The sequence below is a fragment of the Urtica dioica genome, chromosome 9, assembly GCF_054948205.1.
Source record: "Urtica dioica subsp. dioica isolate 48M chromosome 9, U.dioica_male_clone48M_v1_H2, whole genome shotgun sequence".
Classification (NCBI taxonomy): domain Eukaryota; kingdom Viridiplantae; phylum Streptophyta; class Magnoliopsida; order Rosales; family Urticaceae; genus Urtica; species Urtica dioica.
The window spans coordinates 12,629,917-12,656,148 of NC_142764.1; the positions used below are offsets into that span (position 1 = coordinate 12,629,917).

The 26,232-nt window shown below is 36.9% G+C and overlaps 2 protein-coding genes across 2 annotated transcripts; one reads left to right on the plus strand and one right to left on the minus strand.

Annotated features, from left to right (window-relative positions):
* Positions 1 to 6,067: 6,067 nt before the first annotated feature.
* LOC149385021 (vacuolar protein sorting-associated protein 2 homolog 2) lies at positions 6,068 to 9,389 on the minus strand. The gene is made up of 11 exons (XM_089626069.1): positions 9,229 to 9,389; positions 9,003 to 9,047; positions 8,519 to 8,553; positions 8,380 to 8,430; positions 7,587 to 7,691; positions 7,427 to 7,498; positions 7,200 to 7,271; positions 6,953 to 7,033; positions 6,832 to 6,867; positions 6,628 to 6,710; positions 6,068 to 6,529 (listed from the first exon to the last, which is right to left on the minus strand). The coding sequence occupies exons 1-11, from the start codon at positions 9,260 to 9,262 to the stop codon at positions 6,469 to 6,471; spliced, it is 675 nt and encodes a 224-aa protein (XP_089482195.1). The 5' UTR covers positions 9,263 to 9,389; the 3' UTR covers positions 6,068 to 6,468.
* A 3,267-nt stretch (positions 9,390 to 12,656) lies between these two features.
* On the plus strand, positions 12,657 to 17,503 carry LOC149385022 (Glycosyl hydrolases family 31 protein). Its single transcript, XM_089625756.1, has 5 exons — positions 12,657 to 13,093; positions 13,945 to 14,627; positions 15,028 to 15,258; positions 15,340 to 15,986; positions 16,349 to 17,503. The coding sequence occupies exons 1-5, from the start codon at positions 12,807 to 12,809 to the stop codon at positions 17,225 to 17,227; spliced, it is 2,727 nt and encodes a 908-aa protein (XP_089481882.1). The 5' UTR covers positions 12,657 to 12,806; the 3' UTR covers positions 17,228 to 17,503.
* Positions 17,504 to 26,232: the final 8,729 nt, after the last annotated feature.

A 26,232-nucleotide genomic window follows, 5' to 3' on the forward strand; every position in this document is an offset into this window, starting at 1 on the left:
ATTATGCAATGTAACAATCAAAATTATCATTCTAATGGATGTTACACTGAAAAATACATATCAATGTGGTCAAGACTCTCTAGAATTCTTATAACTTTTGATTACAAGTCTCGCCTTGTAATTAACCATTAGGTTATCCATTTTCACCTTCCACATAAAGATACACTTCGATCCAAGTGTTTTACTACCAGGAAGAAGATAAACCAACTTCTAAGTGTAGTGTAACATTATAGAGTCTCTTTCACTTCTTATGATGTAAGTCTATAAGTGACTCTCGAAAGACTTTATAGACTCTTAATGTGTTATAGGTCAACCCTCTAGCATATAAGTTAGAAATTTATAACCAAATGAAATTTTTACCAATACTTATTTGCTTCATCTAAGTCATTTAGACTTTATCTATTCTTCGGACTCATTATCAAGTTCTTGAGTTATTTCCTTAATAACTTGAAAAAAAATTAATTTGATCAGCTAGGTTCATCTTCCTTAGGCTTATAATGAAATGCATGCTCGAAGAACTAAAAATTTTCAATTCAATAAATGAATCGTTGTGTTTATAGAGATTTTTCGAACTATATACAATACACTAAAGCTGTCAAAAGGGCTGGACCAGCCCTTTTTCTTCAAGCCCAAAAGAGGCCCGAGGCCGATCCCGTCCCAAAAACCTTTTATTGGAGGGCCGGACTGGACCTAAGGAATAGGACCTTAGGCCTAACCCAGGACCAAGCCCTCGATCATCGGGGCCGAGGGTCGGGCCTAGGCTCGGGCTTGAAAAGGGCTTAAGTTGTGTCTCAAAAAGTCCAAACTATAATCATAAAAATAAATAATATATAAATATTTTTTAAAATTTTAAAAAAATAAAATTTTAATCAAAACAACAAAAATGTGAGTAAAAAAACATTTATATCATTAAAATTAAATTAAATTTATGTGTCAAAACTACTTTTTGTATAGATAAACATAATTTTGAAAAATAAAATAAATTATTTATTTTATTTAAAAAGGATTGGGCATGAACCGAGCCTAATTAGGGTCCGGGCCGGGCCCGGGTTGGGCTTTTATGAGGGCTCGGGCCAGGTCAGGCTTGAGGGCCTATACCCTAAACCCAGCAGATTCTTCATGAAGCCTGGTTTGACCCGACCCTTTTCCAAAAAGGATCTGGCCGGTTAGCCCATTGGTGGCCCAGCCCAATTGACGGCTTTACAATACACCAATACATATCGCTAAGATGTGCGTATTCAATGAAGAATGCATTTTAAGAAATTTTGAAGACCTATTCTCGATGACTGAGACCACATAAAATGGATTAACAAAAGTTAAATCCATTTGGTGTGAATTTTGAGGAAGATTAAAAATCTTGCACTTGATTCACCACCATCTTCGAACACCAAAAACAACATTAGGATGTGGCTTGAACTCAATAATTTAGAGCCCACGTCCATGATTATTGATTTCTCATCCAATTAAATCCAACACTCCATAAAAGAGAGTTTTGAGCCATATGAAAAATATAGCATGTCATTAAAGACTTGTCAACAAAAAAGTCCAACACGAGAAGTAGGAATCTTATTCCTCGTAATTAAGTGCCATATGCACTATTCGACCGTTTTCAACCTCTCAGGGTTCGGACCCACGGTCAATAACCTCACAAGATCGTCATGGTTGTAAAACAAAAATTAAAATTTTTGTTTTCAATTTATTGGGATATCAAACCAACACATGTCTCGGCCTACACCGCCAACAATATAGTGGTAAGCACTCATGCCACAAACCACATGGAATTAGACCCGCGAGTCTATTCCGGCCGTAGCCATCAACTTAATTTACCCACAACAATAATGAGATTTAAATAACCAACCAATTATATCTCGTGGAGGTGGCATACAAACCAAATCTGGAGGCGCACTCGGATCAACAAAAATTATAGTCTCCATGTCTACGAAACAATAAATAAAATAATATTAGTTTTTCATGAATATTTCAATACTGGGAAATAAACAAAGCGACTTGAAACTCTACAGGAATACAATCTGCCTAAACAACAAATAATGCTTTAAGATTGTTAGCCACATTGCTAATAATAGGCGGGAAAATAATAATAGATAAATTGTATAAATATTATTTTAAATAAATAATCAACGAAACTAATATATAAACATATAGACAAGGTACAAAATAAATAAATAAGATAAAAATAAATAAACCACTCAATATCACCAAGAAATTGGTAGAGAAAGGGAAATGGAGAACACGTCGATGCTTGTTCGACAATTTCCTTAAAGCGTTATTGTTCTCCCACTGGGTGCTGGAATAACATGAGCAACCACCTCCCAAGATACAATGATGTACGGGTTGAACAAAGCACCGCCGTATTCAACTCCGGTGAACTTAAATATATGCTAGAAAATTACCACCAATACGGGAGAATTGAGAGGAAAGTTAGAGATATTTTGTGTGTGTTTAGCTTATGTCTTTCAGCCCTTGTCTTTTCGCTTTTCTCTACTCATAATGAGAAAATCATCCAGCCTTATATAGGCACAAAGACTGAACGGTTATGGACACATATAATGCACCATGAATTCATTTTAATGCCCATAATGCTCATCAATTCTAAACATTTTTAATCAGCCATAATGCATGGTGTCATGTGGACTTTAACAACCATTAAAAAGGAAAAACGTTCAACCTCTTTATGCTCATTTAGGAGCACCAAATAAACAACCTATTAAAGCCAACTATCAGTCCATTTAGTGCAACAAACTGTTCAGAAAACAGCTTAAAAACGGACAAAAATGTTTTTCAATACACTTTAAGCATTAATTTCTCATTCATCTTAACTCCGATTTTGGCAATTAAATAATCGATCTTATACCTCGCGCAACGAGGAATAAGAATCAGTCAAAATATTTCAGTTTCAAGGAGTAGATCCCACTTGAATATTTACCACAAATCAGTCAATAATTTGATATTAAATTCCCTTTAACATCAATAAATACACAATCTTCCAACATGGAAAATATGAGAAATCAAGAAATAGAAATCGTGAGAAATGGAAATAGACAACCTAGTTGAAAATGTGTATCTTCTTCTACTTCCTTTTTTTTATAGACTTGGAATCCTAGGTTGGAAAGTCTAATTGCTTTAATTTTCGCCCTCAAAACTAGTTTAGAGAAGCTTGTAGTATATTAAGGTCGCATGTTAAGAAAACAATTAGTTAAATAATAATTTTTTAAAGGATTATATAGCTAAATAGCCTCCCAGTTTAGACAGTTTTGGATTTAGCCAACATTTGGTTAATTTCGTGTTAATAGACAGCTCAATATATTTACATAGATAAAAATACCAAAATAACCTCCCAACCGTTCCCGCCTAACCTCACGAAAATTAAAATCATTAAAAGCAATATCTTCGGATAATAACTGCCGCAACTTTCGAGGGGCATCATTAAACTCTGTAATTAAACCACAGATACACGCAATCTTCTTCTCCTTCTTCTCATTCTTCTCTTCTGCGCTCGGACCAAACATCGTCTTCTTCTCCTTCTTCTCTTCCGCGCGCGGCCACCAGCACCAGCTCGAGCCCGAGCTTCTCTTCCTCGCGCTCGCCATCCCGCTGAGACCAAGCGCCGCCGTCTTCTTCTCCTTCTTCTCTTCTGCGCGCGGCCACCAGCACCAGCCCGAGCCCGAGCTTCTCTTCCTCGCGCGCACCATCCTGCTGAGACCGAGCGCCGCCGTCTTCTTCTCCTTCTTCTCTTCTGCGAGCGGCCACCAGCACCAGCCCGAGCCCGAGCTTCTCTTCCTCGCGCGCGCCATTCTGCTGAGACCGAGCGCCGCCGAGCGCGCCGCCGACGAAGAGACACCGGAGAATAGGTGGAAGTGCGCTGGAGAGTTCAATTCTAGCAGAAACAATGTGAGGTTTTTTTTTACCCAAATTGATTTCGAAAATTAGGGTATTGAAGATTGATTTGGGGGTTTGAGTTCTCAAGAGGAATTCTGTGGTTTTGATGTTCTTTGATGCTTGATTATGGCTGATTAATATGATTGGATGCTCGAAATTGTACATTGAATGTGGGTTGTGGCTTCATGAAAGTATTTGGCCGTGTCTTTGATTTTGAGTTTTGGCCGAGTGGTAAATACGAAGCTTATTTACAGTATATTCATTGTAAATACGAAGCTTATTTACAGTATATTCATTGTAAATACGAAGCATATTTACAGTATATTCGTGTAAATAAGCTGAAAAAAATTCTGGAAATATTTTGGGCACGAAAATTTTAGAAATTATGAATATATGGAAGACAAAATAATATCAATAAATGAAGAATATATTTACAGATTTTATCCATAATGAATTGCAACGAAAATAGAAACTAATTACCTAAAGTCAACACTAAAATTTCCAAATACATAACAATTAATGGGCTGAGAACTTTCCAAATCTGCTGGAAAATTCAAAATTCAAATTTGAAAACTTCCCTATTCGGTTTTAATATTTGATTCGGAATTTAAAAAAAAAACTGCCTAATTAAAATAGCTTAAGGGCAAAAATGTACAACTAATTCAATTAATAAGCTGTCACGTAAGCAAGATGGCTATTTAGGGGACATTAACGAAAGGTTGGCTAAAACCAAATTGCTAATGTTTAAGATGGCTATGCAGCCAATTATTTGTTTTTTAAATCCGTTTTTGGAGGGCCAATTCATTCAAGAGAAATAAAGCCAAAAATCTTAATAGCTATCTGAATATATTCGAATGATTCTACACTTAGGTGGTGGTATTCGAAATGTTGTTTGTCCAAAGTATGAAGATTCTTGTTTATGGGATACAAGAAAATATACGTACTGCAATCGGAAACCATACATGATACTTATAACTACTAGACATGTACTAACATATATTGCATATTTCTGATTTAGCCATCATCGCATTTACGGCATCTATATAATTATATCATGACATATATGTAATTAAGTCACAAATTTAATTAAAAATTTGACCACATTAATCGTGACTTATTTAATAATGACCCAACACATTTATTGAATAACATTCATAGTAAAATTATTCTAACAATCTTTCACTGGACTACATATAAATAAAATAAATGTGTCGACTTTAACGGGCCAATTTTTTTTTTTTTTCAGTATTACGGTATAACATATTACAATAACGTCCATCAATTACAAAAATTTAAGGTCAAAGTCGTTTTAGTTGTTACGATATAATAAAATGACATAGATCAATCAGGAATATGTGGTGCAAAAATTATGTGCAACGTGATTTGTTAATATCATTTTTTCCGTTCCTACTTTACTCTAAAGAAATCAAACTTTATCTTGAATATGCAAAATGTAACAAACTAATGCCATAAATTTGATCGGAAACAAAAAAAATGTGTGTTTCTCAACAACACAAAAACATAAAACACAAAGCACGAACAAACAAACTCTAGATGAATCTAGATATACTGAAGCTCTACAACACCCATATGAGAAGTGTGTTCGTGAAAGACTTTCGTGGTAACCTCTTTTCACAAGCTATATGCTTTATACGAACAACTAGACTTGAGAATGCTAGAGGTGGAATTACTTTCATCAAGGATCTTAGGGCTAAAGAATTAGGCAACTGGAGCACTCACCAAACGATTTTGACCAAGAGTGCTTTGTTGAACCACTCTAAATTCCAGAAATTCGTACACAAAAAGTTTCTCCCATTTCCCCCCAATGAATTTTCCACTTTACATCGTCACTCCCCTACACAAATTAATTGATTACTATTCTATGGGAACATGACATAGCTCGAGATATGAAGAATGACCTCTTTTCCCGCGGAAGAAAAGAAGGCCCTTCCAACTCTGTGTCTTAAGCTAGAGTCTTAGATCGGTTATTTTGATGTGTCCGTGGTGTGACATCGTTGTTTGGATTGATTAGATTCTAATTGTTGGCATGACTGAATTGCAGAAAACAGAAGGGTATTTTTACAGTAAACTATATAAACTATACTGCATATTAGCTTTTTTTTTTTTTTTTTAAACTATAATTCATTAGCTTTCTATAAATTCCAAGTAATGCACAAATAATTAGTTTTTCAATGATCAGTGTTCAAAGTTGTCCAAATGTTAACCAGATTTATAGGATTACAGGATTCTGTAGTAGCTTTTCAGAATGCTACTTTATTTACCAAATTGGATCATGGACAAGTGTATGTAATCTAGACAATCTATATGTTGATAACAAGGATGAGCAGCGAGAGGAATTTCAACAAGTTTTCTAGATATCGTTGTAGTAAATGGCATGTTCTTCGACTTCTGATCAGACGGACTTCTTACGCATCCGCTCCTAATTGTCTCTTCGATAAACGTAAGGAAGTTTACATCAAACATTACTATATTATAACTACTGTGAGTAAAGAGTGACAACCAGTCCCAGTAAAGAGTGACAACCAGTCCCACCAAGGTTCTATATTTTATTTATATACGTCGTAGAGATGCCAGCCTTTTTTCCAGTTCCTCTACATCCGGTGATTCGGAGCTGTTTTGAAAAGTTTAATGTGGAATTCATAAAAAAGCGGTCAAAGCACATGTATTCAAATTATGTAAAGAGTGTTGTGATGCGGTCAATATACATACCTGGGAACACCATTTTGAACAGTCTTCTGCGGTGCGGTTTCAGCATTCCTGGTTGCAATTCTGCCTTTTGGAGCTGAAGATAACTGTTCAGCGTAATGACAAGGTTCAGACTTCGTTTCTTATTTTTTTTAACTTTCCGTAAAAGCCACCCATCAGAAGGAAAAAACAAACACGCAAAGATACAAAAACAAAAACACAACCAACCTGGGAAGCAATGTCGACACCAATCTCATCCAGCACCTGTAAATATGTCAAGTTATTTGAGAAATCCTTGCAAGGAAAAATAAATAAAACTTAAACCACGGCCAAGCTGTGAATACTTCACCTGGTTAGTGAGCTCCTCTGTTTCCTCTTCTGCCTCATCTTTGTCTAGGGTCTCATCAATAGCCTCTGACATCATTTCAATCTGCACATATTGAACGCACAATCGCCAAATCAATTTAGATGAATCACAAATTGAACATGACGAAGACCAGAAGAGTGGAGAAATGAATGCAGATTCTGTGACAAATGAAGAACATAAGGTTTTGCCTGAGCACATAAATTTGTCTCTACACTAAAAGAAGTATTACCGTCATGTCCAGCTGTGATGACTGCTTCTGGAATTCTCTTATCACTTTAACTTGTTTTGCTGGTGCCATTTGCTGAAATGAACAACACCCGGCAAACAAAGTTATTAACATATATTTATACTTCCCTTAGAAGTTGCTCGAGTTATGTACGCCAAGAATTGAATTATCTCAGTCATCCAAAATCTAGTGAATTCAATCCTTGGAAAAACAAGGCTTATTATACTAACCTTGTTCATTGCAACCATTGCTTTGGTTGCACCTTTCATCCCTGTAGAAATTGATGTGCTGGCGTACAATGCCTGTTATAATATCAAAAGACATTAGAGAAACGAAAGAGCAAGTACTCTTTAATCTTTAAAGCATTACTTTCCAGTTAAACTAATTTACCTGCGTATGAGTTGTTACTCCTCTTATTTGGGCGCGGCTCCCTTGCAAGTTTGTTATTTGTTGACGTAGTCGAACAAGTTGACGAGCTAATATTTTGGTCGCAGCCTAGAAAATTATAAGTTGATAAATCCACTAGTTTTCATGAGAAGGGAAAGCACTTCCACAAAACAAGTATGCTTAAGAAAGTACGACCAATGGGTTATCTGTGTGTGAATATCGGGACGCAACACAAAGAAAGATGCAAGGAAAAAACAAAGCATAGACATCCGTATGGGATATAAATAGAAACAAGAATCATGTTGTGTATGTTTCTCTCTGCCGCCTTGCCTCAGTGGTAAAATTTGGTAGCTTAAAACCCTTCAAAAATTTGGTATGAAGATTTAGTAACCAATATATCCCTAAGCAAAGAACTATCATTCTACAATGTATATACATGGATCTCCAAAATAGCAAAGCATAATTGTTATAGCTTTGAAACGATTGAACATGAAAAATAAAATTGAATGTCCTCTACCGTATAGCAGTATCATATTATCTACCTTCTTAGACATGCTGGGTCCTTTGAGAGTTTTCATTTCACGGTACTTAACAATTACTTCTTCACTTGCAAAGTTGAATGGGCAAACAAACACAAACAGTATCATATTATCTTATCCAGATACACCAGCCAAAGTTTTGAAAAAAAAATTAATTACTACACAGCATATAGACATGTCTTTTAACATATATATCCACCATTATGTTACAGCTAATGTATCACATGAGTTTCACAAGTGTGAACAAACAACCACACCTCATTTCCAGTCTTGGCTGTTTTCTTGATTTCTGCAACCAATTTTTTCTCCTAAATAGACAACAGAATTGTAAATTAGAAAGTTGTTACCTTGAAAGAGAAAAGTCAAAACGACAACAAAATATCAGGTGCAACATACCTCCGTCTGAAGTGATGCAATTTCGCGTTCAATACCTGCTCAAGTCCAATAAAAGGATCAATAGTCAAGTTGTCAATGAACTTGGAGCTCAAATATCGCATCAAAATACATTTTTCAGATAGACATTTGGAAAGTGCAGGGTAAAGCGTCATGTTTTCAATGCGATCTTCAGAATATTGAGGGTGATCTGTGCTTAGAAATCTAAAGAAGCAAACTTTAAGTTGCCGTAAACCAAGAGACTTCATTTTTCTCATTGACTAACCTAGTACTGTACTTCACATCATTCTTCTACAATATATATTCTACACAGATACTGATATGCCCAAGTGCTACGGACCACAGTAACAGAAAAAATGAATGAAAAAACCCAAATAGCTATTCAGCGAAAACCGTATGTAAGTTTAAGCCCTAGAAGTTCCCAATTTTGCTTTGATTACACGAGAGAGCTGGAAAATTACGAATTATGTTCAAAATGAATAATCACCTCTTGTGGCCACGCCCATTTCTCTCTTGCTCGTCCGAAGAGCCTCTGTTCAGTTCAAACATCGATCAAATCGTCATTCAAATGAATCGAAGAAAAAACTGGAAAAAAAATATGACGACAAACTAAAAACAGCGAAAAAAAGACGCAAATTCGGAGAGGAAGTGCGAGAGCCAAATAAAACCCTAATACAGGAAGATGAATAAAAAGAGTCGGAGAAAGAAAGGACCTTTGGGCGAGGTTTTCTTCTTGAAGATGTTCATGGCGCCTGAACAATGCAAGTGTAATTTGAGAAGTCTTAGCTGAGCGGGTTTCGGTGTTTCTGATTTGCGTGAGAAACCGAAAAGGAAAGAGACAGTGTTTCGAGTGATTGAAGTGAAGAAGTGAAGAGAGAAGAATGAAAAGCATATTGGAGAGCGTGCTGAGGAATAGAAGACCGCCACGTAGGACCAACGGCAATCTTCCAACTAGCCGTTACCATATTATATATTGATAGATTGTCCTTTTCCACATTCTGTCTCATATTTCCTCATAAATATTTCCGTTCTATAATAGAAAGAAACATTATTACATTGATGTGTTTATTATTATTATTATATGTAAATGATAAAAAATAGATCGCACAAAATGATTACAGCAAGAATGGTAAATGGTCAATAATAGTCGCTCAAAATAAGAAGGAAAAAAAACTATGAAGTACCACTCTTTCATCATGTTTCATGTAACACGAATTACCGAATTACCATCAGAAACTTATACATTTATATGTTTCAGATGCGTTTTCGGGGTTCTCGGGGCCTTTGAAATTGACATTCAAGAAAGAAGCCATTACTCAGGTTCTATATAAAGAATAGAACTAAAATCACGTGAATCAAGGATCCAATGGTACAAAATCATACCAAAATTTGAAGCATTACAACATAAAATAAAATACAAATTAAAAAGAGAAAACCTTGTCGATAGTACTACTAAGAGATCTCACACAAAGACTTGCACAAGAGGGAATTTCTATTGAATGCTTCTAGTTGAAGAGCACTACTTATCCATAACTCTAGCACGCAAGGGAGGCAGAAGAAGAAAAAGAACATGTAAACAAGTTTTTTTGTTTTAAAAAAGAGAGATTATTGCATTTGTTAATCTTTTAAAGAAGATTTAGGAACATAATAATTAAATATCATGCATGATTAACAATTAATTTTTTTATTTTTAAAATTCCATTTTACCAATATAGTTTAAGAAAATATTAGTTTTAACCTAATTAAGTAGTAAATCGAGGTAGACATACTGCTATGACGTTTGTTTTTTTTTTTAATGCAATTCATGTGGATCACTCGTCCAAAGTTATGTTTATTCAGATTATTGGTTACGTTTGACTCAATTTACACAATTTCATACAAAAAGTTTCACAAAATTTTATCCGACTTAACAACTTAGAGGGAATTAATCCCCTCCAAGTTCCAACATTAAATTACACCACAAGTCCGCTACCCATATATTTCTCATCAATTCGACACTCCACAACATTATCCTGAGCAATAATAAGAAGACTACTATGACACAGCTCAATCCATGTGCCACCACAAAGAGACACTCACAATACGCAAGGATTGGTATTAAGCCGAGGATTAAATAAAATATTATGGGTTGAACGACAAGTAGTGTCCCAAAGAGATGGAGTGATCGTGAGGATTCATAGTGGAGAAGAGGAGCGTTCGTCGCTAGTAATGTTAGTCAACGTGGAATCGTAGTCGTGTGGTGGTTGGATGGAGTGGAAGAAGAAGCGTAGAGTTGTGGGGCTGAGGTGAGGAACAAGAATGATGAAGAGTGAGGTGATGAAAAGAGGCTTCGAACTCAGTACCAACATGATATTCAAATGAATTAAGACGTCGTTTTTTAATTGACGTAAAAAAAAACCTTTATATTTGTTTTTATAAATGTGTGATGTTCTTTGAGGAGAACTAGCTCAAGTTCAAATTTATTAATTAATTTGTCAAGCGATATAAAAAAATTCAAATTACATTGATGTTGGTTTTTTTTTTTTTTTTTTTTTTTAATTTTTAAATAAAGCGAGTTTATATATATGTTCAATTGTATGGCATGGCACGTTCAAATTAATCTATTTTCAATTTAATCGCCTATTCGAATAGAAATAATCTATTACGTCGACTTCTATTTCATTTTGTGCAGTGATGTCTCACTATATTTGTTAGGAAAAAAAAAAAAAAAAAACCATTTTCCTATGCAACTATTTCACAACCTCTATGCTTTATAAAGTCATTTTCATAGGAAGCTTTGTAAATAGCAAATGAAATAGGGAAAATAACACATTTATACCCTGTGTTTTAGTGAAATGTCGAGTTTAACCCTCGGTTTTCAAAAATGTCGAGTTCATACCCTCTGTTTAACTAAAATGACGAAATTATACCCTGAAATGAATAACAGCGTCACAAATCTCCCTTTCATTGATATTAACTCTTATATAAGAAAAACCAAATCAAATCTAAATCAGTGCCATAACTTCCAAATTCTCAATTTTGAAATAAAAATAGCCTTAAATTGAAATTAAATAATAAAACTCATACCTCCTAAGAAATTACTTCATTTTGTGTTCGAATTGTAACTCTAAATCCTGGATTCTCTGTTCGAATATGCGATTTTGATGACTATCAACTATCGATGTTTACCCCTTTGTCTCTTTATGTGTTCTTCACGATTAAGAGACTATTGTTTATTTTTTAGTTTTTAAATAAATTACATATACGGCGCGAATGAATAAAGATAATTGGTGTTTATATATAAATATTATAGTCAACGTCAATGAAAAGTCAATAAAAAGAATATTCGTGACACTGTTGTCTATTTCAGGTATAATTTCGTCATTTTAGTTAAACAGATGGTATAATTTCGTCATTTTAGTTAAACAGAGGGTATGAACTCGACATTTTTGAAAACCGAAGGTTAAACTCGACATTTCACTAAAACACAGGGTATAAATGTGTTATTTTCCCAATGAAATATAAAATGACGTGAATCAGCCGTGGGTTGACGGGAAAAAGTTTGATTTTTTAATATGTATCGATTCATATACCTAAGATACTATAAAGTCTAGAATTGAAAAGAGAAAACTACACTGCGAAATTCTCAGTTTGAATATTCAATTTTATGAAGAAAAACAAAATCAAGTGATTTGGTAAGTCCTAATTCATCCTGGCTTGTCGGTACGGAAGCCCACGGAAGGACGGAAATCCGCACGTGAAGATAACCTATCGGAACTGCCGCTTCCCGCGTGGCACGGAACGTGGTAGCTGACTTCCGAATGGCAGACGGAAATGGCAGGATGGCAGGATGTGGTGGATGGTGTCGGAAGGATTTACTGCCGAAACAGAGGGGAAAGAGAAATAAGATCGTTGCTTTCATGAGGCATTGAGGCCTATGTCGCTGACTCACATAATAGTTGTTATTGTTTTTATTTTTTTTAATTCCTTATTGGAAGTTAATGGAAATATGGATTTCCAAAATGCCTAATGGAAATACCATTTCCAATAAACAATGGAAGGTGGCTTATTGGAAATGGAATTTCCATTTCCTTCCGATAGCCGGGATGAGTCCTAATTCTGTTCATTAAACGACAGCTCAACTTATATAGCACGTTAACATGGTTGAAAATAGATATGTAGTGTGGGGACATTGAAAGATATGTTATGTACAAAAGATATATTAAGATATAGGATTTGATAATACTCGATCGGACAAGAAAACAGAAAGAGGAGAAAATATCCATCTACACAGTTCCATACTGATGTGACGATGATGATGGAGATCTATAATAAAAGAGTCTCATCATCACAGCTTTTGCACAACAAAGATAGCAAATTCTTTTGGGTTCGCCTTCTGATTTTTCTTCAAGTCTTTGGACTTTCCTTTTCTTGCTTGGGTCAATCACAACGGGTTGCTAGTGAAGCAGTTGGTTATGGCTACACAATCGGAGCAGTGAGTGTTCATAACTCAGGCAAGTTATTGAGTGCTGATCTTCAGCTGATCAAGAAGACCTCCACTTATGGTCCTGATATCCCTCACCTCACCCTCACTGCAAGGTCAACTCTCTCTCTCATCTTTACTCTTTTCTTTTTTTAATGATTAAATTAATTTTCTTTGCATATTTGTTTCGTTTGCAAGATATGGTATATGTGGACTAAATTATCCCAAAATTATGTCATTGGCTGTCAATTTCCACTTCTGCCCAATTGAAGGATACCCACGTGAAAGTGTGATATCAACCTTTGCTGATTTATGGGTTTTTTGTTTTTTTTGAAGATCTTGCATCTCTATCTATACTCTATACAGCATAAGTTAAGGGTTAATTAGACATTTAGATTTTAGACTAATATGTCATGATGGTTAGATCAAGTGTTCATATTTTTTTTTCTTCCTTATATTTAACTTTAGGATATTTCATATGATTTTTAACTATTCATTTCAAAAGTATTTTTAAGTTATATACGTCAAATAGAAATAGAAAGTTTGAACTAAACAAGTGTTATTATATATTTGTAACAAAATTTAGGTCAGATTGAGTAGAGATGTACTAAGGTGGAATACCTTTGTTCTCAATTCTAGCTGGCCCGATTAAATGAAAAAACACTTTTTAAAGTTAATGTATGAGTATGACCAAACACTCTACATTCAGAAGCCAATATTTTTATTAATTAATTTTTTTTATTCAAATAAATATTTAAATAAAAAGGATAAAATTGGAAGTAAAAAGTTAGTTTAATTGTCGTATCATCAAAATCCGGCTATTTAAATAAATTTTTTGAAACATTGGATAGTTTCAATTCTAATGTTTTAGATGGATTGGTTCCTGTAATTTTTGAAATTTTATTCTTTTTTTTATCAAGTTTTAGTAATTCATTTTATGAAAACAACATGGCAATCCATTTCTCAGCTACGACACACCAAAACGTCTTCGAATCGGAATCACAGACGCCCAGAACCCAAGATGGGAAGTGCCCCAAGAAATCGTCCCACGCCAGACCCCAAACCCGACGACTCAAACACCGGAAACCCGCCGTATACTGCCGGAAAATCTCCCTTTCACGGCGCCGAACTCCGACATCGCCATCTCCTTCCACAACACCACGCCTTTTGGGTTCTCGGTGTCTCGCGTCTCAGACGCAGACCAACTGTTCGACGCAAGGCCGCAAAGAACCGACCCAAGCACTTTCTTGGTATACAAGGAACAGTACATACAGTTGTCTTCCTCTCTACCCTCGGGGAGGTCTTGGCTTTACGGCCTCGGCGAGCACACGAGGAAGTCATTTAAGCTGACGCCGAACGAGACGCTGACTCTCTGGAACGCCGACATTGGCAGCGCGAGGACCGACGTCAATCTCTATGGGTCCCACCCCTTTTACATGGACGTGAGGTCTCCCTCGGGAGCGGCTCACGGAGTTTTGTTGCTCAACAGCAATGGCATGGACATAGATTATGGCGGCGAAAGGATAACTTATAAGGCGATCGGTGGAATTGTGGACTTGTACTTCTTTGCCGGGCCGACCCCAGAATTGGTCATGGAACAGTACACCGAGCTCATCGGCCGTCCGACGCCCATGCCTTACTGGTCTTTTGGTAAGCTTGTGATCCTTTTTTTGTCAGTGATTGTGTTGTTGTGGAGTCTATCGGGCTTGATTAGTATATGCATGTGCGGCATTTAGGTGTTAGTTTTCTTAGTTGCGGTTTGACAATTACTCGTAAGTTACCATAATCTGTGTTAGAAATACGTTTTAAAAAACTAGCATAAACTTGCTTCCTAGGTAAACTCGTAATGTGTCAGTTTGGTGGCGGTTTTGAGTGAAAAAGTGTACTGTATCATCATTCATTTGTTTACTTTAATGCTTTCTTGTTATTCGAGGCACCTTGTCAAAGATGCGTTCTCATAAGCTTTCACATTCGCTGTGTAACTCTTTTCTCTTTTATATATTTATAAGGTAGTCCTCTCATTTTGTCTCTTCTCTCGCATTTACTAAAGGGTTTCATCAGTGCCGCTATGGTTACAAAAATGTTGCGGATGTCGAGGGCGTGGTTGCTGGCTATGCAGCGGCTCATATCCCCCTTGAAGTCATCTGGACCGACATTGACTACATGGACGCCTATAAGGATTTCACTTTCGATCCCATTAACTTTCCAGTGCAAAAAATGCAACGGTTTGTCAACAAAATTCACACGAGCGGACAGAAATATGTGCTTATCATAGATCCGGGTATGCTGACGATCATTTTCTATTCAGATAGGTCCCTATAATTCTTCTCCACTCAACCTTCGTGTTGTCCGTTCATCACAGGCATTAGTGTGAATCAAACATACGGAACCTTCTTGAGAGGGTTGAAAGCCGATGTGTACATAAAACGCGGCGGTGTTCCCTACTTGGGAGAGGTTTGGCCCGGGCCGGTCTACTTCCCCGATTTCTCAAACCCTGCTTCTGAAAGCTATTGGGGGACCGAGGTTAAACTATTCCACGACGTCGTTCCTTTCGATGGCCTATGGATCGACATGAACGAGCTTTCCAACTTCATTACTTCACCTCCGATGCCCGGCTCGACTCTCGACGACCCTCCTTACAAAATAAACAACGAGGCGGTGCGGCGACCGATCAACAACAAGACCATACCTGCGACGTGCTTGCACTATGGCGGCGTAACGGAATACGATGCTCACAACCTCTATGGCCTGCTTGAATCCAAGGTCACCAATGCGGCTTTGGTCAAGGCTACTGGTAAAAGGCCCTTCGTGCTCTCTAGATCCACGTTCGTGGGCTCTGGTAAGTACACCGCTCACTGGACCGGGGATAACGCTGCCACCTGGGCTGATTTGGCTTATACCATTCCCTCCATTTTGAACTTCGGGCTGTTTGGGATTCCCATGGTCGGATCCGATATATGTGGCTTCTCTGGAAACACCACGGAGGAGCTGTGTAGACGATGGATTCAGGTAAAGACTCGGTACCTTTGCTTTTCCTTTTTTTAATCCATTATGCTTCTGTCTAGAGTATCTGATATCTGAAATAGTCGAAAATATGAAAACAGAGTACAAACATGAATTTCAGACAATATTGGATATGAATGAGGAGATGGATTAGCCGATTTCTATGAAGAAGAAAAAAAATTATTCTTTAAGCTTCTTTTAGTAATCTTGAATCAGAGCTTATGTTTCACAAATCCTTAAAATGGGGAAGCCATCTTCCTTTTATTTTTTTACAGTGTTTATGAACGACGGATTAATTATCATAAAAGAAGAAAAGAAATTCCATACGTATCTGTTTGCATTATTGACATGTGCTTATGACGATGCAGCTAGGTGCCTTCTACCCATTTGCTAGAGATCACTCGGAAAAGTTTACAATCCGCCAAGAGCTCTATCTATGGGACTCGGTGGCTGAGTCAGCAAGGAAGGTTCTCGGGCTCCGCTACCGGCTGCTTCCCGTGTTCTACACCCTGATGTACGAGGCCCACAGAAGAGGAACCCCGATCGCCCGACCCCTTTTCTTCTCGTTCCCCCGGGACGCAAAAACATACAACATCGATTCGCAGTTCTTACTCGGCCGGGGAATACTAGTGTCCCCCGTGTTGACTCCCGGGACCGTTTCAGTCAATGCATACTTCCCAGCGGGAAACTGGTTCGACCTCTTCAACTACTCGCGCTCGGTGACCACAAAATCGGGGGGATATGTGACACTCGACGCCCCCGCCGATCACATCAACGTTCACCTCGGGGAAGGCAACATCTTGGCCTTGCAGGGAGAGGCGCCGACCACGAGGGAGGCTCGAAAAACGCCGTTCAGTTTGTTGGTCACTTGTGGCGCGAACGGCACCGGGGAAGTGTTTTTGGACGACGGCGAGGCCGTTGAGATGGGCGGGCCCGGAGGGAAGTGGAGTCTGGTGACGTTTTCCAGCTCGGCTGGGAAAGATGGCGTTGTTGTCGGATCGAGTGTTTTAAACGGTGGGTTTGCTCTGGCGGAGAAGTGGGCCGTTGATAAAATTACTCTTGTGGGGGTGAAAAGGGGTAAGAGGGTTAAAGGGTTCAAGGTATATACGGGCTCAAGAGCAAAGTTGAAAAGTAATTCTGGTATCAGAACAAGCATTCAAACCCATGGGCAGTTTAACGTGGTGGAGATGTCTGGGTTGGCACTACTCATCGGTGAGGAGTTCAAGTTAGTGATCAGTCTTGGCTAGCAATTTACGCAGTCTTGAAAACAAATGAACAAAAAGAAGTAATCCAGTTGAATAAATTTCGGTCAAGTATGGCTCTATATATGGCCTCTTGTTGAAATCGTGTTTTGTCGGTCTTGCTGGATCACAAGATGTATATTGGTTTAATCACAAAAATTGTATCCATTGTGGAGACAAATATATTATGAACCAGGAAACGTAGTCACTGTGTTTAAGTCAAGATGTATATTGGTTTAATCACAAAAATTGCATCCATTGTGGAGACAAATATATTATGAACCAGGAAACGTAGTCACTGTGTTTAAGTCAAGATGTATATTGGTTTAATCACAAAAATTGCATCCATTGTGGAGACAAATATATTATGAACCAGGAAACGTAGTCACTGTGTTTAAGTCAAGATGTATATTGGTTTAATCACAAAAATTGTATCCATTGTGGAGACAAATATATTATGAACCAGGAAACGTAGTCACTGTGTTTAAGTTCAAAACTCCCCTCAAAGAAAGAATTTGTCACTGTTGTTCATAGCAAATGGCGTGATACAAGTTGCAGAGTCACAACTTGGTTTAACTTTATGAACATTTTGAACGACATGTTAAAATTGTTGTACTAGATAGTATACATGGCAAAACAAAATTAAGCATTTGCTAACATAATTGTATTTGCTCTCCTGATTCCTTATGCGTGCCATGTCTCTTTTTGCTAATTCACGTATAAAATGATAGTATCTCCTCCGTAGTCTCAATTGTTCAAAAGAATCATGCTTGCCGATCTATGACTTCATAGACTGCAATTTAATATATTCTGGTTTGTGTCAAAATCCTGGAGACGTGGGACTAGAAACTTGCAAATTAGAGGTTTAAAGTGTAGACTCTATATGCAGGGTAGGTTCATATCGGTCGTAAAGATCTCGAGGATGTCGAGAGGTTATAAGTGAGGGCCGTAAGTTGAGAGGTTTTCATTCTCTAACATTATATATATATATATATATATATTTTATGGGGTTGTTCTACTTGAAGGACTCGTGTTGTCGCAAGCTCATCGTTGTAGACGATGATGGAAGGGGTATCCCGTCAACCACTAGTCTCTTTGTTATAGCATCCTCGGTGCTCTTTGTTATAGCATTTTTTTTTTGTCATGGAAAAATGGGTCTTACACAAAAAAAAAAAAAAAAAGTACTGCAAGGCTCAAAGTACACCCCGTTGAAATCACGGCTCGGGCCCTGTCAAAAGATCCATTTTCTAGTCTTCCGCTAGCTGGCCCAAAAAAAAAAAAGCTCACGACTTAGACTTTATTTGGTAGGAAGGAGAGAAAAATGAGTGAATGCATTAAATAGAAAGATAGGAAAGTGATGTATTACAAATTTTTAAAAAGTTTATTGGTGTAATGTGATGAAATATTAGAATCTATTGATGTTTATGGTACTAAAACTACTATACTACTGTTATCTTTACATAATAATCGTATTAATAAATGTTCTATTTGTAATTTACTCAAGTTTTTGGTTTCCACTCTTCTTAATCCATTCAATTTGGAAGTGATAGATCTTGATGTGGCCCACGAAAAATCAATCCCTCTTAATCAATTCATCTTGCTTTCCATCCTCTCTACCAAACACTACAATGGATTAATTTTCATAATTTAATATCTCTATGTTAATCCATCCATTCACTTTCTCTCCTACCAAATAAGACCTTATAGTTTTGGCCTCAAGCCGAGGGCTTGCCTCAAGGCGCCTCAAGTTGAGAGAGACCCTCAAAATTGTGAGGACCGGCCTTGAGATGAGAGTTGGTCTCAAGTCATGGTCATTTTCTTCTCTATATAGGTGATGGAGGACATAAAACACTTTCCGACGAGATGAAACCACCATAGTTGAAGATTCAGACACAATTCGATCAACCATGTGATTTTAGTGTCCAGCTTTAGATCGGATCACGTGGGATATGAAATGTTAATCCAATTAATGTTTCACTGACAAGAGCTCGAAGCCTTTCTAAACTTCTTTCTTCTTCTCAATTTTTTCCACCAAGAATACAAATGTCTCAAAGCACTAATATTGCACATCTCTAGGGACTCTACTGTCAATTTTCACCTCTTGTCGGGGCGTCTTTCTTGTCCCCTTGCCTAAGATATATGTAGACTTGGTGGTTTGGGATCCCATTGCCTCGTCGATTATCCAGAGATAGTGGCAAAACTAGGAGTTCAAATCAAGAGAGTATAAAAAAAAATATGTAATAACGTCTCAAAACATATTATTACATTAAAATAGAGAGCGTCTTAGTTTCATATAATAAAAATAAGGATAAATTACATAAATGCCCCCTGAACTTTTGACCATTTAACAACGTGATCCTTATTTTTATTTTTCTTACAGCGTCACCCTTGAACTTTGACAATCTTACAAACTTAGACCTTCCGTCTATTTTTCTCAACAATCCATCCATTTTTGCCCATGTGATTGGCATGTGACTATTTAAACAGGGACAAAATTGCAAAATAACAAAAAAAATATTGATTTTATGATTATTTAATATTATTAAAAATTATTATTTATTATATACAAAATAAATATAAATAAAACAATTATGTAAAATATGAATTTTTAATAAAAATGAATTGTAAAAATGAATTATTATTTATTATTAATTTTCTATTATCGTGAAAAAAAATATAATGGAAATGTATAAAAAAAAAGTATTAAAAAATGACAACAAACAAAATGAAAAATGAAATTTTTTAATTTTAAATATAAAATAATTAAATAAAGGATATATAGGTAATTTTAAATATTCAAGTTGTAATATGTCGATTACACAAGTTAAAATAGACGGAATATAGAAAAAATTTGACGGAAGAACTAAGTTTGTAAGAATATGAAAGTTTAAGGACGATGCTGTAAGAAAAATAAAAGTAGGGAACACGTTGTTAAATGGTCAAAAGTTCAGGGGGCATGAGTGTAATTTATCCTAAAAATAATGTATTTTTTATGCCAAAAAAAAATAATGTATTATTTAATTTGTGCAAAAGTGTTCAATATTTTTTATACCAATGTTCAGGAGCAACAACTTGATATTAAATTATATATCACTTTTGTTACGAAGTTTAGTTCTACTAATAGCTAAATAAATCCATATATATATATATACACACATATAAATTAGTCAGAGAGCACTGAATTAATTAATAAACAAATCCGTGTGTATATATGCTCCTAAAAAAATCAGACTCAAGCAAATGTGAAAAATACTCCACGTTAAGTTTCTAACATTTTTTTTCTATTTTTCATTCATACATTTCATACTTAATTAAATGAAACATTTAAGTTCAGATTACAAATAAATCTTAAAAATAGAGACAAATCGATATCTCGGGATTAATCTCACATACATGAGGTCGTATCACCCAATCTAATGTTTGGGGTAAGTTTCTGATATTTGAATACCTACAGCAAAGCATGTCTAATATAACAATCATCCATGATCAATGAGAAATCTAATACAATAAAAATTGTCTTAATTTTCAATTGAAATTGTAGTATAGACTTAATCTCAAACTAAGCTGGTAATATTAGTCTGATTTTATGTTGACGTGGTGATATGTCAAGACAATAGACACACAAGAGAAAAACAATTCAAGAAGAATATGATACAAAATTAAAAGGAAATAATTGAACTAAAAAATCAATAATTTAAATGGAAAATATATTCCAAAGTTTAAAAATTAAATGATACAAATAAATCAGTCACTCATATAATTTGCACAGTCCGAAGATGAGCTCGGAGGCACCGAGAACGAATGGAATCCAGCACCAAGCCCAAATCAAATAGGCCCGACAGCTCGCTAAGGATAAAGAACGACCCTTTCATAAGTTAAGAATGAATCATATCAAGCAGAACTTCGGAGAGAAGAGAAAATGTAGGTCAAAGACTAGTCAAACCAAATATAAACACATGTAAAAAAATTCAAATTTAAATAAAACACTCACCTCAACGGTTATGCCGAGTAGACGAGGAAATAACAACTAACCACTACGCACGTTCGGGGAGCGGTTATTTGATAACCGCCCGAGACGTGAGATTGATCACCACCCCACGTACTCGATCCCAAAGCCTATATATTCAAGAAGAGATGGCTGAAAGGAGCAGGACACATTTTTCGTACACATAAACACACATCATAAGTTTCACCTATCATTCAGCACCCTTTATTACTTGCTCTCTTTTAATATATTCATCTTTATTTAGAGATAATCTTACCTAGACACACTGGAGTTCTCGGGACTGCGTACTCAGAACAAAGTGATCTTTGTGAGAGAGTTGATGTACTAATTTTGTCTGTCAACAAACAATTAAGCTTGGGAGGCCTTTTAGTCATTTTAAGTTATTTCTTTTTAAAATTAGCTAAATTGAAGGGCATCGCTATTTGTTTGTAGACCGTACGTGTGGTTGTCTTGACAAAAAAAAAATATACCAAATTTATTTTGAAGAAAAAATTGCCAAATGACTATCCTCTATTAAAATTCTAGCACGACTATTCGAATGTTAAAAAAATAGCACAACTCATGCATACGTCTCAATAATATGACGCATACATAGTTTAGAAAAATTCAAACAAAAATAATTCCATTTCAGAAATTTGAGTACTAGCAATCTAAACCGAGCTCAAACCACTTCAACAACACATCAATTTTAACAAGAATCATCACTGAAACAAGAAATCCCCAATTTGAACCTCAACCCTAATTTTCAAAATTAATTTCGGGAACAGAGGATTCGTCACCTTCTTTCGTGATTTTCACGTTGCCCAACGCTCACCCACTCTTTTCCCGGCGCTCGGCCTCGGTCGGCGTCTATGGTGAGCTCGCGGCGGTCGTTCCTCTCCCCGGAGCGCGCGCGCACGTCTGGTTAGGTCGCGCGAGAGGCTGAGCGACGAAGGAGAGGAAGAAGAAGAAGGGAAGAAGAAGAAGATGAGGTGGTTGTGGCGTACGTGGTGTTGTTCGAATTTCTTCTTTCTTTGGTTGCTGGTAAACGTGGCCTAACGGTAGCGGGACGGGACGGGATCCCCGCTACCGTTAGGAACAACGGGACAGGGAGTCCCGTTACTGCTATTGGTACGGGACGGGAGTTCCGTTAATGGGACTAACGGGACCGGGACTCCCGTTAGTCTCGGTAAATTTTTTTTTTAATTTCGGCCATTGGATCAAAGATCCAACGGCCCAAAAAAACTAGTCGTTTTTTTCCCGTTGAAATAGAGCCGCTGGTGCCTATTCCGGGTAATTTTTTTTTTTACCAATTCATTTCTAAAATCTATAAATACCCCCCCTAATTCATTCATTTTCTTCACACCTTTCTCTCAAACTCTCTCAAATTCTCTCAATCTCAATCTCAAATACTCTCAAAACGCTCTCGATTTTAATCTCTAATACTCTTTACCGTTTTCAATTTTTCATGGCATCCTCATCCCACAACCGAGGAGGTCGAAGGGGAAGTGCTTCCCGAGGTGAACGAATGCACCGTTTTGAAGAAAATTGGTCGCACTTGTCTCAAAACACCCCGACCTAACCACCCAATACTCTTTTGATCCAAATTATGTTGCTCCTACTTTCGGCCATTTGGAATTCACCGAAATTCCAAACACCCAAGTGCTATACTACCCTCAAATGGATCCCGAGCAAGCTTATCAAGCTCAAATTCCGCCATCCGAAGTGGCTTTTGAAGAATTTCAAGTATTCGAGCAACATTATCGTGAATCCCAAAATCCAAATGAAGAAGAAGATGACGATGAAACCAAAAATCCAAATGAAGAAGAGGAGGAGGAGGAGGAAGAAGAAGAAGACCTACCACCACCACCACCTCAACGTCGAAGTCAAGTTCCACGACCTCGACAACGTGAACAACAAGAGGAGACACAACAACGACGACAACGACGAGCACGACAAGAACAACAACAACAACAACATGAAGGTGCTCAACAACAACAACAACAACCACCTCAACAACAACAACCACCACGACGTCGTGCCAGGTCCGTTGTGTGGACTTTCTTTGAAGAGGTGATTGCGAACGACGAAAAAGCTGAAAAATGTCACAGTTGTGGCAAAATCTTCAGCGCTCATAACACAAGAGTCGGGACGTCGCTATTGTGGAGTTATCACAGGCACTCCCAGGGGAATCAATCTGGAGCCTCGTCAAGCCAGATAAGTCACATCAATCCTGTAAGCTTTAGACGTGATTTAGTAGAATATTTTGTTTCCACCGATCAATCTTTTAGTCATATCGAATCTCAAAGCTTCGTTAGATTCATGAGTTCTATAATTCCAAACGTTCAAATAATGTCTAGGAAAGCCTTGAGATCCGTTATCCTAAAATGGTTTTTAGGAGAAAAGGAACAAATGAAACAAACAATATCATCTAATAGGTATAGCGTCGCCTTAACCTCGGATATCTGGACTGGTCAATCTAAGATGGATTTCATGAGCGTTGTAGTGCATAATATAGACGACGATTGGAACCTAAACAAACGTATCATAGCCTTTAGGAGGATAGAAGGTTCTCACACTGGTGAAAACATCTTAGACATCATAGTTAGTGTTATAGCTGAGTGGGGTTTGACCGATATGATTATATCTGTAACCTTAGATAATGCCACAAGCAACAACGCCATGATTAGAGAGTTAAAGGAGAAACTTAATGTTGACGATACCCTTTTGCATCAGCGATGTGCTACCCATATCATAAACCTCATAGTTCAAGCCGGAGCCGCTAGTTATGACCCTTCGATCAACAAGATTAGGAACTACATTAGTTGGATAAATAGTTCAACCTCTAGAGTAGATGAGCTTAAGAGACGCCTTAGAGTAAACGGTCTCCAAGAGCGCACCTTTCACCTAAATAACAAAATTAGGTGGAATTCTACCTTTCTCATGTTGACCAACTTTTTATTCGAGCATTATGTCGATGTTATTGTTTCTTACATTAACAGCGAACATGGCGATAACGCTATATCCGAATATGATATTAGGATGGCTGAATCATTTGTTTCTTTTCTCGACATTTTTTACAAAAAAAAACTTGTTATCTCTCTGCTGTTTACACTCCTACTTATTTTCTCGGTCTTCATACTATGACCGTAATTGCTGTGCAAGATGATAAATATAAAAACGAAACAATTTTTGAAGATTCTATTCAAGCAATGACTGCCAAGTTTTTAAAATATTGGGGGGCTGGAAAGGTTCCATTATTATACGGTTTTGGAGCCATTCTAGACGTCCGATTTAAAATTGGTGGTTTAAAAAAATTTCTTAACTACATTAGAAACCATTTTGTGGACCAAGATTACATTGCACTTGATCTCGGGAGGATCGTGCAAGCTTTTTATGATCTTTTCAGGATATATGAGGCGAAACTCCTACCGCAATATCGAGCATAACCAACTCAATCACAGACGCAGTATCCAAGAAGACACCAATACACGAATGTCTTCGTCAACGCGCTCACTTACAGCCCATCACCTCAACAACAAGAAGCTGGGACAAGTCAGACGAGGTCGAGCGCAACCGACGCACGGTCCCATCCGGAGATCCAAGAGTACGATCGGAACGAGTGGGTCAAACCGGATGACGAAGCCATCGACCTATTGGTTTGGTGCAGACAGAATGCGAGGAGGTTCCCGGTCTTGTCCTCTATGGCACAAGACATCTTCACCATCCCTGTTTCAACCGTGTCATCTAAGGCGGCTTTTAGTAGCACGGGCCGCATCATCGACGATAGAAGATGTAGCTTGAAACCGGAGATGGTCGAACCATTGATGTGTGGTAAGGATTGGATTCAACATAGGAATTGAGCACAAGAAACATTCATGTGCTTCGATATTCTTGACGATTTTGAAGTTGATTTCGCAAATGTAAACATAAATGGTCAGACTAACTTGTATAATTAAGGGATATCCCGGCCCTTGTCCGGGATAAATTTTCAAATAATTAACGAGGAAAGGGGTGCTCTTTTTCCTCGCCGTCGCACCTTTTTAGGGGCCGGTGAGGTTTTTTAGGAAGCCCATTTTTAATTTCACATTCTTCTTTATTATTTTTTTTCTACCCACTTAGTTTAAAATCCTTTCAATTACATCCTTATATTTAATTTTTTAAATTCTTTTAAAACGTTTTTTTTATATTTTTTTTCTTTTTTTTATGCCTAACGGGGTCCGAATTCCCGTTAGGCAAATCCCGCTACCGTCCCGTTACTTAATGGGACGAGACTCTCATTTGGCCAATTAACGGGAGTCCGGGCTTTAGGCGGGACGGGACTAGCGGTTAATACCGCTAGGCTAGGTTTAGTTGCAGGAAACGCGTGGAGGAGATGAAGAGAAGAAGAAGACCGAAGAAGTGAAGAAGGAGAGAGAGAAACCAATTTTTAGATTTATATGAATAAATTTTTGAATTTATTCATTAAATCCTTTTGTTTTCTCATAACTTCAAACCGACCCCACATAAAAAATTCCTTTCAAATGGGTCCTGAGATGCCACAATTATATCCCTCATCACATAATTATTTAATTAAATCCGTGACCGATGAGATTTTAATTAAATAAATAAACCGAGAATTTTTTGGTTCGTTCTCGATTAATTTAAATATATTTAAGGTTTCTCGGAAATAATTCTCGTCTTTGAGAATTTATTTCTTAAATTAAATTCCGGAATATTTCTTCGGAAAATAATTTATTATTCGAGACGAACTCGATAAATCTTCTATTTATTCCGAGATTTTTCATTACCTTAGAATAATTTAAATTAATTCGATAAACTTAAACGTCCATAATTCACTCTAGAATTTAATTGTAATAACGGAAGCTCGTTTATTAAACGTGAATTTACAAGTCGAGAGATTCAAAAGTTTATCTTTTACAATTTCATTCTAAACTATCGGATTTCATCGGAAATAACGTAAAATTTCATAATGTTTAACCTAAATGTAGTTACTTATATGATTTTCCTCAAAATATATCACTAA

Bases quoted from the DNA above. Each gene is read 5' to 3' on its own strand.
- LOC149385021 (XM_089626069.1), bottom strand. From the start codon at position 9,262: ATGAACATCTTCAAGAAGAAAACCTCGCCCAAAG. The intron at 9,048-9,228 runs GTCCTTTCTTTC...TGAACTGAACAG, and splicing joins GAAGAAAACCTCGCCCAAAG to AGGCTCTTCGGACGAGCAAG. The intron at 6,868-6,952 runs GTGAAGTATTCA...ACATATTTACAG, and splicing joins CAGAGGAGCTCACTAACCAG to GTGCTGGATGAGATTGGTGT.
- LOC149385022 (XM_089625756.1), top strand. From the start codon at position 12,807: ATGATGATGGAGATCTATAATAAAAGAGTCTCATCATCACAGCTTTTG. The intron at 15,259-15,339 runs GTATGCTGACGA...CGTTCATCACAG, and splicing joins TGTGCTTATCATAGATCCGG to GCATTAGTGTGAATCAAACA. The intron at 15,987-16,348 runs GTAAAGACTCGG...ATGACGATGCAG, and splicing joins TGTGTAGACGATGGATTCAG to CTAGGTGCCTTCTACCCATT.